Source organism: Carassius carassius, chromosome 5 (assembly GCF_963082965.1).
Source record: "Carassius carassius chromosome 5, fCarCar2.1, whole genome shotgun sequence".
NCBI classification, from domain to species: Eukaryota; Metazoa; Chordata; class Actinopteri; order Cypriniformes; family Cyprinidae; genus Carassius; species Carassius carassius.
The window spans coordinates 18,949,269-18,963,734 of record NC_081759.1 but is presented as its reverse complement, the minus strand read 5'-3'; the positions used below and the strand labels follow the sequence as shown (position 1 = coordinate 18,963,734).

At 38.5% G+C, this 14,466-nt stretch overlaps 1 protein-coding gene across 2 annotated transcripts in view; it reads left to right on the top strand.

Moving 5' to 3' along the window:
• Positions 1 to 12,215, top strand: part of LOC132140914 (ubiquitin carboxyl-terminal hydrolase 2-like) — a 45,317-nt gene extending 33,102 nt beyond the window's left edge. Inside the window, exons 1-12 of one of the 2 annotated variants that reach the window (XM_059549978.1) lie at positions 394 to 897; positions 4,917 to 4,967; positions 5,141 to 5,264; positions 5,390 to 5,501; positions 5,600 to 5,710; positions 8,519 to 8,583; positions 8,681 to 8,784; positions 8,878 to 8,955; positions 9,083 to 9,161; positions 9,305 to 9,412; positions 9,535 to 9,655; positions 10,658 to 12,215. In XM_059549978.1, coding sequence (XP_059405961.1) covers positions 739 to 897; positions 4,917 to 4,967; positions 5,141 to 5,264; positions 5,390 to 5,501; positions 5,600 to 5,710; positions 8,519 to 8,583; positions 8,681 to 8,784; positions 8,878 to 8,955; positions 9,083 to 9,161; positions 9,305 to 9,412; positions 9,535 to 9,655; positions 10,658 to 10,742 — 1,197 coding nt within the window. In that variant the 5' untranslated portion in view covers positions 394 to 738 and the 3' untranslated portion in view covers positions 10,743 to 12,215. Of the gene's footprint in view, positions 1 to 393; positions 898 to 4,916; positions 4,968 to 5,140; positions 5,265 to 5,389; positions 5,502 to 5,599; positions 5,711 to 8,518; positions 8,584 to 8,680; positions 8,785 to 8,877; positions 8,956 to 9,082; positions 9,162 to 9,304; positions 9,413 to 9,534; positions 9,656 to 10,657 lie in introns of those variants that run through there. The other variant, XM_059549977.1, reaches the window with a different exon arrangement.
• Positions 12,216 to 14,466: the final 2,251 nt, after the last annotated feature.

Below are 14,466 nucleotides of genomic sequence, written 5' to 3'. Positions count from 1 at the left end.
TATAAGAAATGAAATGATGAATAAAATAGAATTGTGTATATTAAAATAAAATATTTTTTTCTTCCTCTAGCTAAGTGAAAGTAACCCCTATGGGGCTTTACATTATTTTGTCCAACTCCTGTGAATAGCTGTGTATGAATACGTCTAGATAGTACATCAACACAGGTGTCAAGTGAAATGTTACATAAATATAAATGCAAGAATGTAACATCGTAGTTACATAGACATGCTCTGGTTGTGTGTCCAGTGTTGCTGTCACAGATGAATGGGAAGGACTTGTCCTCTGCTGGGTGACGTAGGAGAGCATGACGTATCTCTCGTGCCGAGGGGGCGTGCGCTCGCGCGAGTAAAACCAAACAGCACACGGACTTTTCCATTATTCCTCTGCTGATATCTGACGCTCAGAGCTCGCGCTGAAGACCGAACGAACCACCAAAAAACCATTTACACGCGCGTCGCTTTAGTACTGTTCTCTGTCTTTTTATTTATTCCTTTATTTATTGAATGCCACAAGCGCGATTCGTCCGCATTATTCGTGAATGTAAAGCTCGTGAGCCCAATGACATTGACTGAGCGTATGTATGACAAGAATATCACCTGAGGAATACAGCAAGGGACCGTCCGAGAGACTGCATTAAAAAAGGATCTTTACTGATACGCAGGAATACAGTGGCTTCGGTCCTGTCGAGTCATATTTAGACATTGCGCCGTTTATTCCGCTAGTTTTCTCCAGTCATAATGCCGAGTCTGCGACAGTCGTACACGGTCACTGTCCCAGAGGAGCCGCCGGCGTCAGCTTTCCCCTTCATCAAGCAGGATATGCGCAGAAAAAATCAAACGATGTCTCGCTCTATGCTGGTGTCCACATTTGTGGGTCTTCTCATTAACCAGGCTAAGGTAAGCCTAACTCACAGCTCATAGGATTATATATTTTTTTCTTTTTTTGTGCATACTGCGTTTAAAATAGATGTGAAACTCGTTTCCAGCAGAGGGACTATTTGGAAATATGAACGTTTAAAATAGTGTAACTATAGCAGCTGACACACTCCATATTTACGCCTCATTGCTTTGTAGTCATGCACACTTGCTTAACCCCTCAACTGTTTTCTCAATCAATTACTAGACCGTAGTTTGGAAGCAGATCAACAGTAAATCACTGTGATTCAGCTCCAGCTCTGATTTGCTTCTTTTCTGACCCATGAAAATAATAGGCTTCGACACACAAGATAAATATTTCTGGGTCTTGTTGAACTTGGAAGTTGCGAGGAAGCTCGCGTCCTTAAAATAATTAGTTTTTTGTTATTGTTTATTCTAGGAAATGCTTATGTAGGAGATTAATAGTTGTTTCGTAATTCAAAAACCTCGATTAGCCTAAGTCCCACTGATGGAGATGTGCAATTCATTTCAGAAGTATCCTACCCTATACCTGAACAATAAGTAAAATTTGCAACTGGAATAAATAAAGCGAGAGTATTTTTCTTCTAAAAACAGTTATGCTGATCGTTTCAGCCCCTTAGATACAGTTTTAGACACTATATGGAATTTCTCCTTTATTGATATATAGTTGTTTTTAAGGTTTAGGCTACCTTTTAGGGAACAAATCTCACGCACTTCAGAAAATATTTAGCATTTGAAGGGGCAATCAGGCGAACCTGTTCCCCGACAGCGTCCAGACCTCCAAACAAGCACATGTACAGATGTTGCTGTCTCTGACCTTGCCAAGTGACCAGGTTTCTAGCGTCAGCTTTTACTTCAGCGTGTTTTCAAATTCGTAATGCTCCTTCATTACGAGAGCTTTACGTTTGTCTCATCGGTATTACGGCCTGTAATATATATACACAAATATATAAACGTACATTTGACTGTTACGTAACGCAGGACATCGTCTAGTTGCGTTGAAAGCCGCTGGCTGTAGATTGAGCGGATGACGCCATCTACCTGCGCAGCTGTTGCGTCGCGCTCAGTATTGAGTAGGCAGCGCGTTACACTGAGAGAAGCCAGGGTAGCTACCATTAAGCAGGGCTAATTACAGTGTAAATTAAAACGATACTGAATCATTTATGATGTAGTTTAGACTACATAATGATAACTAGAGGCATTTCACCACCTCTTTGTGCATTGTTCGCTGGTTGATATTTCTAAATTACACATTTGGGCCATATTTAGCCTAGAAAGGCAAAGTGTTAGGATGACGTCTGATTTTATGATTCAGATTTGTGCCGAAATACACATTCATAGTAAGATGACCCTTGATACTGAACTAGATTTCATACATTAAACAAATGTTGTAGTGAATGCCTAGGACTCCCCCATGCTGATCCCCTTTTTCCATTAAATGAAAATATATTTCAATGAATAAAAATAGCATTATGTAGTATATACTTACAATTTAGTAAGCTTTTATCCAATATTAGAGTACTGCTGGATGTAAAATAGTACTATAAATGTGTTATTTGTAGTTTTGAAAAGAAATTACTCTAAAAGTGGGTTGTAAGGAAACTTAGAAATAAATGAATTATATGAATAGCAATTATTTTATTTATTTATATATGAATTCAATGGTTGCAAACATATTAATAATGATAACGGTAAAATATGGAATACCAGAAAAGAAACAGTTAATGGTAGCTATTTACACAACAAGAATAATCCATTACATTAATCCATCTGTGGCTTTAAATGATGGGAATGCTGCCTCTATTTGCAGTAGTTTACAGCAACAAAGTTCAAGGGGCATGACATCAATTATTGGAGTGGTCGATAACCACATTTCCCAGTGTAACCAGTGTTTGTTATGCAACAATCAGAGCATCAGTAATATTCAGGGAGAAATGGACTCCTAAGCGGTCCGTTTCTGAAGGAATGCATCTTATCGGTGTATCTAGGCGATTACGTTCCAAGAATTGCTTAAGGTCCTGTTCTTCACATGCTTGTTTGACCTTGCACAAACTCTCTATATCCCGCCCATCGAAATTGTCAATCATTGACAGCGTAATAAACTCTCGAGGCTTATCATCAACACTGATGGTGGAGTTAGTGCTACGCCGACCAGATGTCCCATGTCTGATCAGACAGTACCTTTCAGGTGTCCCAACTTGTCCAGAATGTGTCCTTTATTTTAGAACAGTGGATACACTGAAACATAGGACAAATTTCAGCTGCTATAAACTGTTTACAAATGTGTCTAAAAGAATCAAGGACAAAAATGATTAGATTGATGAGTAGATACATAAATGCATGTCAAGGTATAAAAGAGCCGAGTCTAAGGAGTCTTCTTGAATTGAATTTTTCTATCTCATGTGACCAGCCTTTTGGCAGCAGAGCACATAGAGTTCTTATGCTGGTGACAGCCATGGCTTCCAGAAACTAAGGTCAGGACACAGTGTTCTTACAGTACTCACTTGCTTTCAACTCGCGCCAGCCAATTAGCTCACGGCTCTCTGAAAATCTTTGAAGAGACAGCCAGTGTGAGATCCTGCTGTCCTCTGGTTACCCAATCGCTTTTGAGGCAGAACTCCCTTTGCTTGCCGTACCCATTGCTGCTGCTGGGTGCTGGCTGTTGTCATACCAGTCTGTTTGGTTTAAGTGCTGGGTGTGAAAGCCAGAGACCGGCTCAGCAGCCGAGTTAGGCCTTGGACCATCTGTTCCCCTTCTCTCATCTTCTTTGGGAAAGAAAAATCTCATCAGATGTTTGGATGAATATATGAATAACAGAAAAACTCCCGGGATAACTCGCAGCTGAACATGTTTGAACTTGATGCATCTACTCTCAGAGGTGCTTATAGAAGGTGTTTGATTAGTGCACTTCATTACTTTTAATTGAAGTGTATTCTGACTGGTTCCTTATAAAAACACACACTGACATTGATGGTATACCATGGTACTTTGATATATACCATGGTACTGAATGATTACCATATTACTTTAAGATACTTCAAAAAATACCATGGTATGACTATATATATATATATATATATATATATATATATATATATATATATATATATATGGCACTCCCTGTGTATGGCACTCCCACCAGCAACTTGTTTTCAGTTTCCCAAATGCTTTCTCAAACACTCAGACATGAAAATCACCTGTTCGAGGGGATGTTTGAAACTTGGTTGAGTTCTTTCGAGCATCGCAGACACCATTGTAAAACCACATAGTTAACACTGCAATCAGTGAATGACGCACATGAAAATGAGCGCTGCTATTCCAGGCCTCGATATCACTGATTCTGAGTGTGTCAGTTTAATTCGTGAGATTCATACTGAGAAGCCTCTGACGCATTGTCCATGTTCTCTGGAGCCATCCGTGTTATGTCATGGTCAACAGGCTGAGCACTTATGTCGAGAATATCAAACGTGTGAAATCAGTATCATCAATCCAAGCTGTCGGAATTTGTTGAAATGCAAGATTTGAATATATCACTTACAGTAATAACTGACCTATCACTGATGGTTCATCCCTGATTGAATAAATTGCTTAGTTGTTTTTGTTGTGGTGTGGCAGATGGGCATCATTTGTTTGCGTCAAGTCTTCGACAGCAGGGGTCTCTGTCTAAATCTGCTAACATGCCACTTAATAGCCCAGAGAGAACGTTTTGGTCAGCTCACACACATTGCTCTCTAAACATAATACATAATACAATACAGACATGTACAGTATGCTTTTATGTAATTCTCTATAATTAGAAAAAATATTTGTGCAATGCGTGGAATTAAAATACCTTTCTAGAAACTCCCTTCTTAAACATGCACTTTCACTTCACTGTCAATATCAGTGAAAAACAAATTATGTGGCCTAATTCTGTCATGTGCTTTAGTCATATTTCAATTTATTAAAACATTTTTGTGTATGACTCTGAATTGTCATTGGATTCAAAGGTCACTCTATTTCTTCGCTTTCTTTTACAGAACTCAAAGAATGCTCAGGGTCTGGTGGGCCTCAGGAATCTGGGAAATACTGTAAGTATTTCTAAACAAATCATCTATAGTTTGATTTATAGTTCATACAAAAATGGGTCACTTACCCTGATGTCGATGCAAACTTCTTTCAAAAAGACTCTTTCAAAAGGACTGCAGACTATGTATGCTGAGTAATCATCTCATTCTCGCTTTTTTCAAATGTTTCTCTGCAGTGTTTCATGAACTCCATTCTGCAGTGTCTGAGCAACACTCATGACCTGAGGGACTACTGTCTGCGTAACACGCATCGCACTGACCTCAACCACAACTGCAGGGCCAAAGCTGCGCTGATGGAGGGTAAGAGACACGTTTACCAGTTCATAAAGTAGCGCATTCCTTTTATCATACATACCAGACAGCCTTTGGGTCCTGTGTCTTATTCATATGCCTCCAAATGTGTTTGTGTTGCTTCTTTATTTTAGAGTTTGCAAAGCTCACTCAGACTCTTTGGACATCAGCTAGCAGTGAGGCCATCAGCCCTTCTGACTTTAAAATGCAGATTCAGAAATATGCCCCTCGATTTGTTGGTTACAAGTAAGTTACAGCTACAGTAAAGATTTTGTAGATTACTTGTATTCTTTAATATGTAGTTTTGAACCAGCTGATACTGACTCCTCTGTTGGGTCCTGTAGTCAGCAGGATGCTCAGGAGTTCTTGCGGTTTCTGCTGGATGGGCTTCATAATGAAGTAAACAGAGTAACAGTGAAACCCAGATCCCTCATGGAGGACTTTGATCACCTCTCGTAAGTAAACGCACCAGTTTGTTCAAAAGTTGAGTCTGTAGTATTTTAACAAATAAATTATTATTGTCATTCAGCAAGGAAGCATTAAAGGTGCCATCTGTCATATCTGGCAAAAAAATCAAGTCATACTCCACATTCCATACCAGATGGGGGCAGTATGCCTCAATAAAGTGAATTGGTCTACTCTAGAGTAACAAACGAGAAACAGCATAGTATCTATGCTCCGCCCCTACCTTCACAACAACACTAGAGCATAGCCGAAGCCTATAAGACAGCGGTTCTCAATTGCAGACCTCACGCCCCACTGCTCTGCACATTTTGAATGTTTCTCTTAGCGCTTCAGACATTTGTTCTATTCGAACATAAGTGCCCTGCGAAGTGGACATCACAGGATATTCAGCCATGATTCCAGTTCGAAGTGAACGTAGCTATATGTTCCAATCAAAGTGCATTGAAGTGTGCAAGACGTGAATTTAAATTGTATTGATTTACAGAGGTATATGATGTCACAGTTGTCCATGTTTAAAGACGCTGCACAGCACAAATCAGTGAACGAATGTTTCGATGTGAGGTAAACTTCAAAAGATTTCCCCTGCTCAGAGAGTAGGGAGCAATGAACATTTGGAAAACAGTTCATGCACGGAGTTCATTTCTAACGAGCTGATTATCTGAATCAGGTGTGTTAACAAAGAGAAACGTGCAAAATATGCAGAGCAGTGGGGTGCGAGGACTGGAATTGAGAACCGCTGCTATAAGAGGACGTTTTGCCTCCAGAGGAACGTTGGGTGATGTCAAGTGATTTTGAAACATGACATCTTCAAGCTACCCCTTCACCTTTACCAGTGAATATGTTCACATTCGTTTTGTTCATATTACATTGAGTTGTATATACACATTATTGGAATTTAATTTAATTTGACAGACAGCATTCTGTCAACATCATTGGTCAACATCAGACAGCTGATGTTGACCAAGCTAGCGCCAACCAACGTAACCAGAGCTGCCAACTCTCAAGCATTCAACGTGAGACACACGTAATTGACTCTTTTCACACGCTTTCACGCCACACATCAATTTTCTCACGTACAGAAAAACCACGAAGCAAAGAGGACACGGAGACCAACAGACTAGACAGAGCAGGTTACTTATGATATAAAAATATGGGTAAGTTATAGCTAGCTAATTATCAAACGCAGCTACGGTTAGCCATCGCTAACATTAGCACGTTTATAGAACAGCCTTCGATACATTTCTATGTTATAACTTCCCGAAAAAAAATACACAAACATATAAAACAAACTTCTAGCGAAATACTAACAGCATCTAACTTACCAATCCAAAAGAAATGTTGCAAGTTCGGTGTCGAACCTCATTTCTTTCAGGTCCATCAGTTGTCTCCAGCGATTGAAAGCAGTGCCGATGTTTACTCTGGTTCGGCTCCTTTTCTTATCGGATTTGATTTGTGTTTCCGAGCGCGGTTGTTTCCCTGTAGCGGGTGGTGGTCTCTTGCCAAGGGCTTCAACCATCCTTCCGCTTGATTGACATCAGGTTAGATTACGCCCACAAGCCGTGCGAGTTATTCGTGTATTGCAGGTTGGCTGGTGGTTATGTTGCCCGCATACTGCCTCCCATGGCCGAAACTGGTATTACGACACCTGTCGGGCCGGGGCTAGTAATGCTACTGCTAATTAAGGTTGATATCTCTGCAGCACTATAACTTTACATTTTTTTAATGACATCATCGCCCTTATTTCTTCTCATACTTTTGATGCGTGTAGGTAATTTTTTGAATATTTTTAGCTCAATTTTTGCACATGGCACCTTTAAACTGATCAAAAGTGACAGTAAAGACATTTTATAATGTTATGCAAGATTTCGATTTCAAAGAAATACTATTCTTTTGAACTTTGAAAGAATCCTAAAAAAAGTATCATGGTTTCACAAAAATATTAAGCAAAACAATTGTTTTCAAACCTTATAATAATAAATCAACACATTAGAATGATTTATTTGACTTCACAGGAATAATTGATATATTAAAATGTATTAAAAAGAAAAGCCCTATTTTAATACCGTATTTTCTGGTCTATAAGTCACACTTTTTTTTCATAGTTTGGCTGGTCCTGCGACTTATAGTCAGGTGCAGCTTATTTATCAATATTACCGTATTTTCCGGACTATAAATCGCACTTTTTTTCATAGTTTGGCTGGTCCTGCGACTTATAGTCCGCTGCGACTTATTTATCAAAATTAATTTGACATGAGCCGAGAGACATGAGACTAAGAGACATGAACCAAGAGAAAACATTACCGTCTATAGCCGCGGGAGGGCGCTCTATGCTGCTCAGTGCTCCTGTAGCCTACCAAAGAAAGCATAGAGCGCCCTCTCGTGGCTGTAGACGGTAATGTTTTCTCTTGGGGTTAAATAAATGTGACTTATAGTCCAGTGCAACTTATATATGTTTTTTTCCTCGTCATGACATATTTTTGGACTGATGCAACTTATACTCAGGTGCGACTTATAGTCCGAAAAATACGGTATGAAGTAGTATTTGACAGTATCACTGTTTTTACTGATTTTTAAATCAAAAATACATGGGCATAAGAGACTTTTTTTCCAAAATATCACAAAACCCTACCGACCCCACACTTATGAAAGTTGTGCTTATTTCATACAGTACCAAAAATATGATGTGCTGATTGATGTAACAGATGAATCTCCTGTAGTGTGTGGTTCAACTGTTGCAATCTGCCAGAAATAGTAAGCAGTCTGTCTGGGGTCTTAAACGAAGTGTGTTTTATCTACAGGGACGACGAGAAAGGCAAGAGAATGTGGAACAAGTACCTGGAGAGCGAGGATAGTAAAGTAGTCGGTGAGTTGACCTGCTATATTAACACCAGCTACAGTCTCGCTCGCTGGCTTCCCTGGTCCGAATATAAAGTGCAAATGTTTTTTGGTTCTTTTCACAGATCTGTTTGTTGGTCAGTTGAAAAGCTCTCTGACGTGTAACGAGTGTGGCTTCTGCTCAACAGTGTTTGATCCATTCTGGGATCTGTCCCTGCCTATCGCCAAGGTTAATATGAAGACTGATTCATTCAAATACACACTTAAATGACAGCATGTTTGTGTTATCGTGCATGCTTCATGTTGTTGTTGTTTTCCTCAGACTTCAGGAGAAGTGAGTTTAATGGATTGCCTTCGACTTTTCACCAAGGAAGATGTATTAGATGGGAATGAGAGACCAGTAAGTATAATCAGCATCTATCTATCTATCTATCTATCTATCTATCTATCTATCTATCTATCTATCTATCTATCTATCTATCTATCTATCTAGTTTAAACAAATACTAACAGCCTTTTTTTCTGCAGACATGCCACAGATGTAAAACAAGACGGAAATGCACGAAAAAATTCACCATTCAGAAATTTCCAAAAATCTTGGTGCTTCGTATCCTTTTTGAACAAATGTTGCTGTAAAAGAATTGCGTTTTAATTCAGGTTTTATTTACCAATGTGTATTGATTGATTAAATATGTAACACTGGTAAAATGCTGTGTGTACTGTTTGTCCTTGACTCTTGAACTATCTCAGATCTGAAGCGTTTCTCTGAGTGTCGAGTCAGAACCAGCAAACTCTCCACCTTTGTAAACTTCCCCCTCAAAGAGCTGGACCTCAGGGAATTTGGCTCTGATAACAGTGGTAGGTTCTGCAGTGTCATTCATTTCATCTGTATTCTGTGCAGTAGTTTGAGCAGTGCGGTTTTTACTGTAGCTCCATGATAATTGTGTTTAATTGCTGTTGTTTCTCTTCTGTCTTCACAGTAAATGCAGTGTATAATCTGTATGCTGTGTCCAATCACACTGGTACGTCTTTGGGTGGTCATTACACAGCATATTGCCGCAATCCCTGCACAGGAGAATGGTACACGTACAACGACTCCAGGTAAATAAACATAAAAATATAGTATAAAAAAAGTTATATGTGGAGTAATATTTTAAGTTTTTGCATTACTTTTTAATTCTTAGTTTACAGTATTATAGGCTATGGTGTAGTTAGTATGTACCGTGGCTCCAAAAATCTGTTAGATTGGAGTCTTCAGCTTTTGGGTTCATATTTCTTTTTTAATCTGTATAAATAAATAAATAAATATATATATATATAGAGAGAGAGAGAGAGAGATAGAGAGTTTTCTGCCATCAGATGCAAAAGGCTCTGTTTTGTTAAAATTTTCTTCTAAAATAAGCAGTTTTCTCAGGCTCCTATGTTTATGTTCATATGTGATCCTGGAGCACAAAACCAGTCTTAAGTCGCTGGGGTATATTTTTAGCAATGGCCAATAATACATTGTATGGGGGGGAGGGGGGTTTATGCCAAAAATCATTAGGATATTAAGTCAAGATCATGTTCCATGAAGATATTTTGTACATTTCCTACTGCAAATATATCAAAACTTCATTTTTGATTAGTAATATGCATTGCTAAGAGCCTCATTTGGGCAACTTTAAAGATGATTTTCTCAGTATTTTGAGTTTTTTTGCACCCTCAGATTGTTGATGTTTGTAACTCAGCCAAATATTATCCATTCATAACAAAGCATACATCAATGAATAGCTTATTCCTTCAGATTTAAGATGATGTATAAATCTTAAAAGAACTTTATTTATTTGAAATATATACATTTATAAAAAAGTATATAAATTGAAATACTTAAGGTTCTTTACTGTCACTAATTAATTTAATTCATCCTCGCTGAATAAGATGTATTGATAGTGTTCATTTCTTTAACAAAAACATCTTACTGAACAGTAGTGCACATTTCCAGTGTTGTAGGATACATTGTTTAGAAGTCTGTGCTATTTTTCCTTACGTGTCAAATGTTTGTGTTTGTAGATGCTGACGCTGAGCCATTGTTTAGCTTACGTCTCATTTCTGACTGTATTTCAGGGTGAGCCCCATGTCATCCAGCCAGGTGCGCAGCAGCGATGCATATGTGCTGTTCTACGAATCTGCGACCTCTTCACGCATGTGATTACGCCTGAAACGGACAAGCCTTGGATAAAATAACCCTTTGCTGCTGTTGAACTAAATCATGGTCAGGGTCTACATGCTTGCAGGACCCTGGGGGTGTTATCCCAGGCCTTTTAACCAAGGCCAAACACATACTGGAACTGAATTATGGCTGTGGCCTATGAAGTGGAATGTAGCCTGGGATGAAAGTTTAACCCAAGCCCAGATTGAGCTTCACAGTAAGGGCTCCACCATCCATCACTCCTCCTTTGAAAGAAGCTGCTGCAGCGGGGATGGATTTAACAATCTGAAACGGACAAAGACAGAGGAACATGGACTACTACCTCTCTTGAATGAGCAGGACTGTGTGTGTGTGTGTGTATTTGTGTGTGTACGAGTCAGTCTCCAGACTGATACTGTAGGACTCTATGCACTGTGTAACTGGAGCCGTCCGGCTCTGCAGACAGTCACCACGACTCAAACAATCCCCATTCCTTATTTAATTTATTAACATGAGTTCAATGTTTTACTTAATTTCAAGCTAATTGCTACTAGTTTAAAAAAGGTCATCTTGCTGAGTGACCATGTAGGTCAACTGTGTAAATGATGCTTGGATTGTTCAATGGATTGTTTACTATTTCGAACAGATATGTTCCTTCAAGATAAGTCTCCGCTTTGCTTGATTTGCTGATTTTCAACAGAATATGCACATGGGAAGGGCTTAGTTTAGTGCTAATGCATGACTGTGCCCCTTCCAAAAACCCTCACCATTACAGAAATGATTGTATGACTGCCCCCTGGTGGCTGGAACAAAAAGAAATGGACCTTTTTCACAGACCAGAATGATAGGGTTCCACCTTTTTTTTTCTTTTTTTTTTTTACATCATGAATCTAGCAAAGAGGATGATTCTAATATAATGGCAGAGTGAGTGACAACAAACATGTTTCTCTTTTCCTCTCTTTTGAAAAGTCATAAAAGTGCTACCATGGATTGTTCATTTGCAGTTGGAGCGAATTGGAAAATAAAAATATATACTTGTTGCATTTTCTGTTCACAGCATACCAAACTATGGCTTCTGAAATGTGAAAAGGGTCCATTTCCAGGAGAATACAAAGTATTCCCTCTTTAGGTGTTTGTGGAATTAATATTTTCCTCCAGGGGCAATATATTTGAAAGAGGCCTTATGTTTTTCTCATTCTGTCAGGGACTACAATATTCAGTTTAATTTGGGGATGAGTCTTTATCAAATAAGAAGCCACCAGGAGGGTTGTGTGTGTGTGTGTGTGTGCGCGCACCTTTATGTATTATTTCTCTATTTATGATGTGAATGTAGCTTATCGTTGTGCTTGAACCAGGCAATGTTTTTTCTACGGAGAGATTTTAAGTGAGTGGTAATTATTATTTTGTCTAAAATGTGACTGTAGTGTACCGCATATCAAGAGCTCTTGGCTTTTTAAAAGAAGTGAATAGGAATAAAAGCAAATGTCTACAGAAGTAACTGTGAATTGTCTGCATTACTACATTAGAGTGTATGTATGTAGTGATTATGAACTTTCTCTCTCTCTCTCTCTCTCTCTCTATATATATATATATATATATATATATACACACACACACACCTGTCCTGTACACCTATTTCTTTCACATATATGCTATTCTTTCTATTTAAGAATTCTAAGAATTCTCACAGGTTCAACAAAAATATGAATTGTCTCTGAAGGATCATGTGACACTGAAGACTGCAGTAATGACTGTACAATGAGCTGAATAAAAATTCAGCTGTAACATCACCGTAATAAATTAGAATGTTTTATTTATTATTATGACTTTATTATCATTATTATTATATGTATATTAAATGGCTAAATAAAGTCGAATAAATTTGAAATAGCTCATTTCCATGCTCTGTACCATTGTACGGTCACTAGAGGGTGACATTAGTCCGCTCTTCTTCACTCACACACACTAATGATCCTGGTCACGACACTCCTCACAATGACCTCTAAATGGAGAAACGCACATTTTACTTGTGGCACTGAGCTTATTAGTGCCACAGGTCATTATTGTGTGTGTGTGTGTGTGTGTGTGTGAGAGAGAGAGAGAGAGAGAGAGAGAGAGAGAGAGAGAGAGAGAGAGAGAGAGAGAGAGAGAGAGAGTGTCTTGAAGCAGTCAGAGAAGCTCTCAGTAGAAGCAATTAGTAGGCTAGATCAGGGGTGTCAAACTCAATTCCTGGAGGTCAGAAGACCTGCAGAATTTTGTTCCAACCCTGTTTCAACACCCATACCATGTAGTTTTCAAAATAAGCCTGAAGGACTTGATTAGTTGGATCAGGTGTGTTTATATAGGGTAAAATAATAACTTTGCAGGAATTGAGTTTGACACCCCTGGGCTAGATCTATATTGGAATATACCTATACATGAAGGAGGACCTCAAATCCCTGTATACATACTGTTTTTCAGTAACAAACTTAAACTGTACTGCCCTTAGTATCTTTGTGTATGTGTGTGTGTGCTCTTAGTGCCTTTGCAGATTAAAGGTTAAAACAGAAGATCTGTTTGAGAAGAACACAATTTGTGAGAAGGAGAAGAAAATGATCTCACTTCACTTGCTGACTGTGCCATGAGTAACTCAAGCCTCCTTTCAGCGGTAGTAACAAACTGCTCTTACCCAACTGCCCTTTCCTTAACCCATACTCTTTAATCTCTGATTTTGATATGGTCAGTCCAGACTAATGTTTACACATCAATCAGAGAGGTCTTGTAACATTTACTAGAGCAAATATCACACAGAGCGTTGCTGATTAATTATGCCCTTAGAATAATGCCATAGAGTCATATACAGTGGCTACACAGGTCTATTAATGTTATTGTTTTTAATATTTCAAACCAATTGGTATTTATTTTATACTACTACAAGCAAATTTTTCTAGTAAAACATTACAAAGAAATGATAAAATAGTAGCCTACATATAATAATTTCTTAGTATTTTGACACATTCTGGTTGCCAAATGTTGGTGAATCATGTTCATAGCATTCTTAATGCGATTACTCTGACACCTGCATGAACTTGAGGAGAACTTCATACATATGCTGCGTCCCAGTGTGCCTGCTTATACTACACCCTTAAAGTATGACTTTTTTGGTGTATAAAAAGTAGTAGAAGAGTAGGCAAGCTTTGGGACATACTATAACGCCACACAGTTGCGTCTTTAACGGACCGCTCTGTCGCATAGTTACACTGTAAACTGGCCTGTCAATCATCTTGTCACAGTAAACATCCTCCAAATCTCATTTCGATTAACTTCCTACCATATCGGAGAGAAATGAAGTAGCACTTTGATCTGCGAGCCATGGGTCTTCATACAGAGAGCTCATATTTTCTGCATAATGATGGATTTAAAAAAGAACGAACAAATGGATGCTTATAAAAGTTCACATTGCTGTTGCAGATTAAATACAACACAGATAACATTAAATAAATATTTTTTACCAGGTTAAATGTTGAATATCAGTAACTCAACCCTCTTTATCTAAACCTACTGTCGCACATGCACCATGTTTGTAGTTTTTTAATGATTTTTATTTGTGTTTGTTGTTCTCAACCAAATCATTCGTCAAAGCGCAATGGATTGTGGGCAATATTAGCCATTAGAGTGTGCACGGATCCACACTTAAACAATCGACCTCAAATAGTAGACCATCCGGGGACTTTTGGCATACTCTTTTCAACACACTATGCTTTGG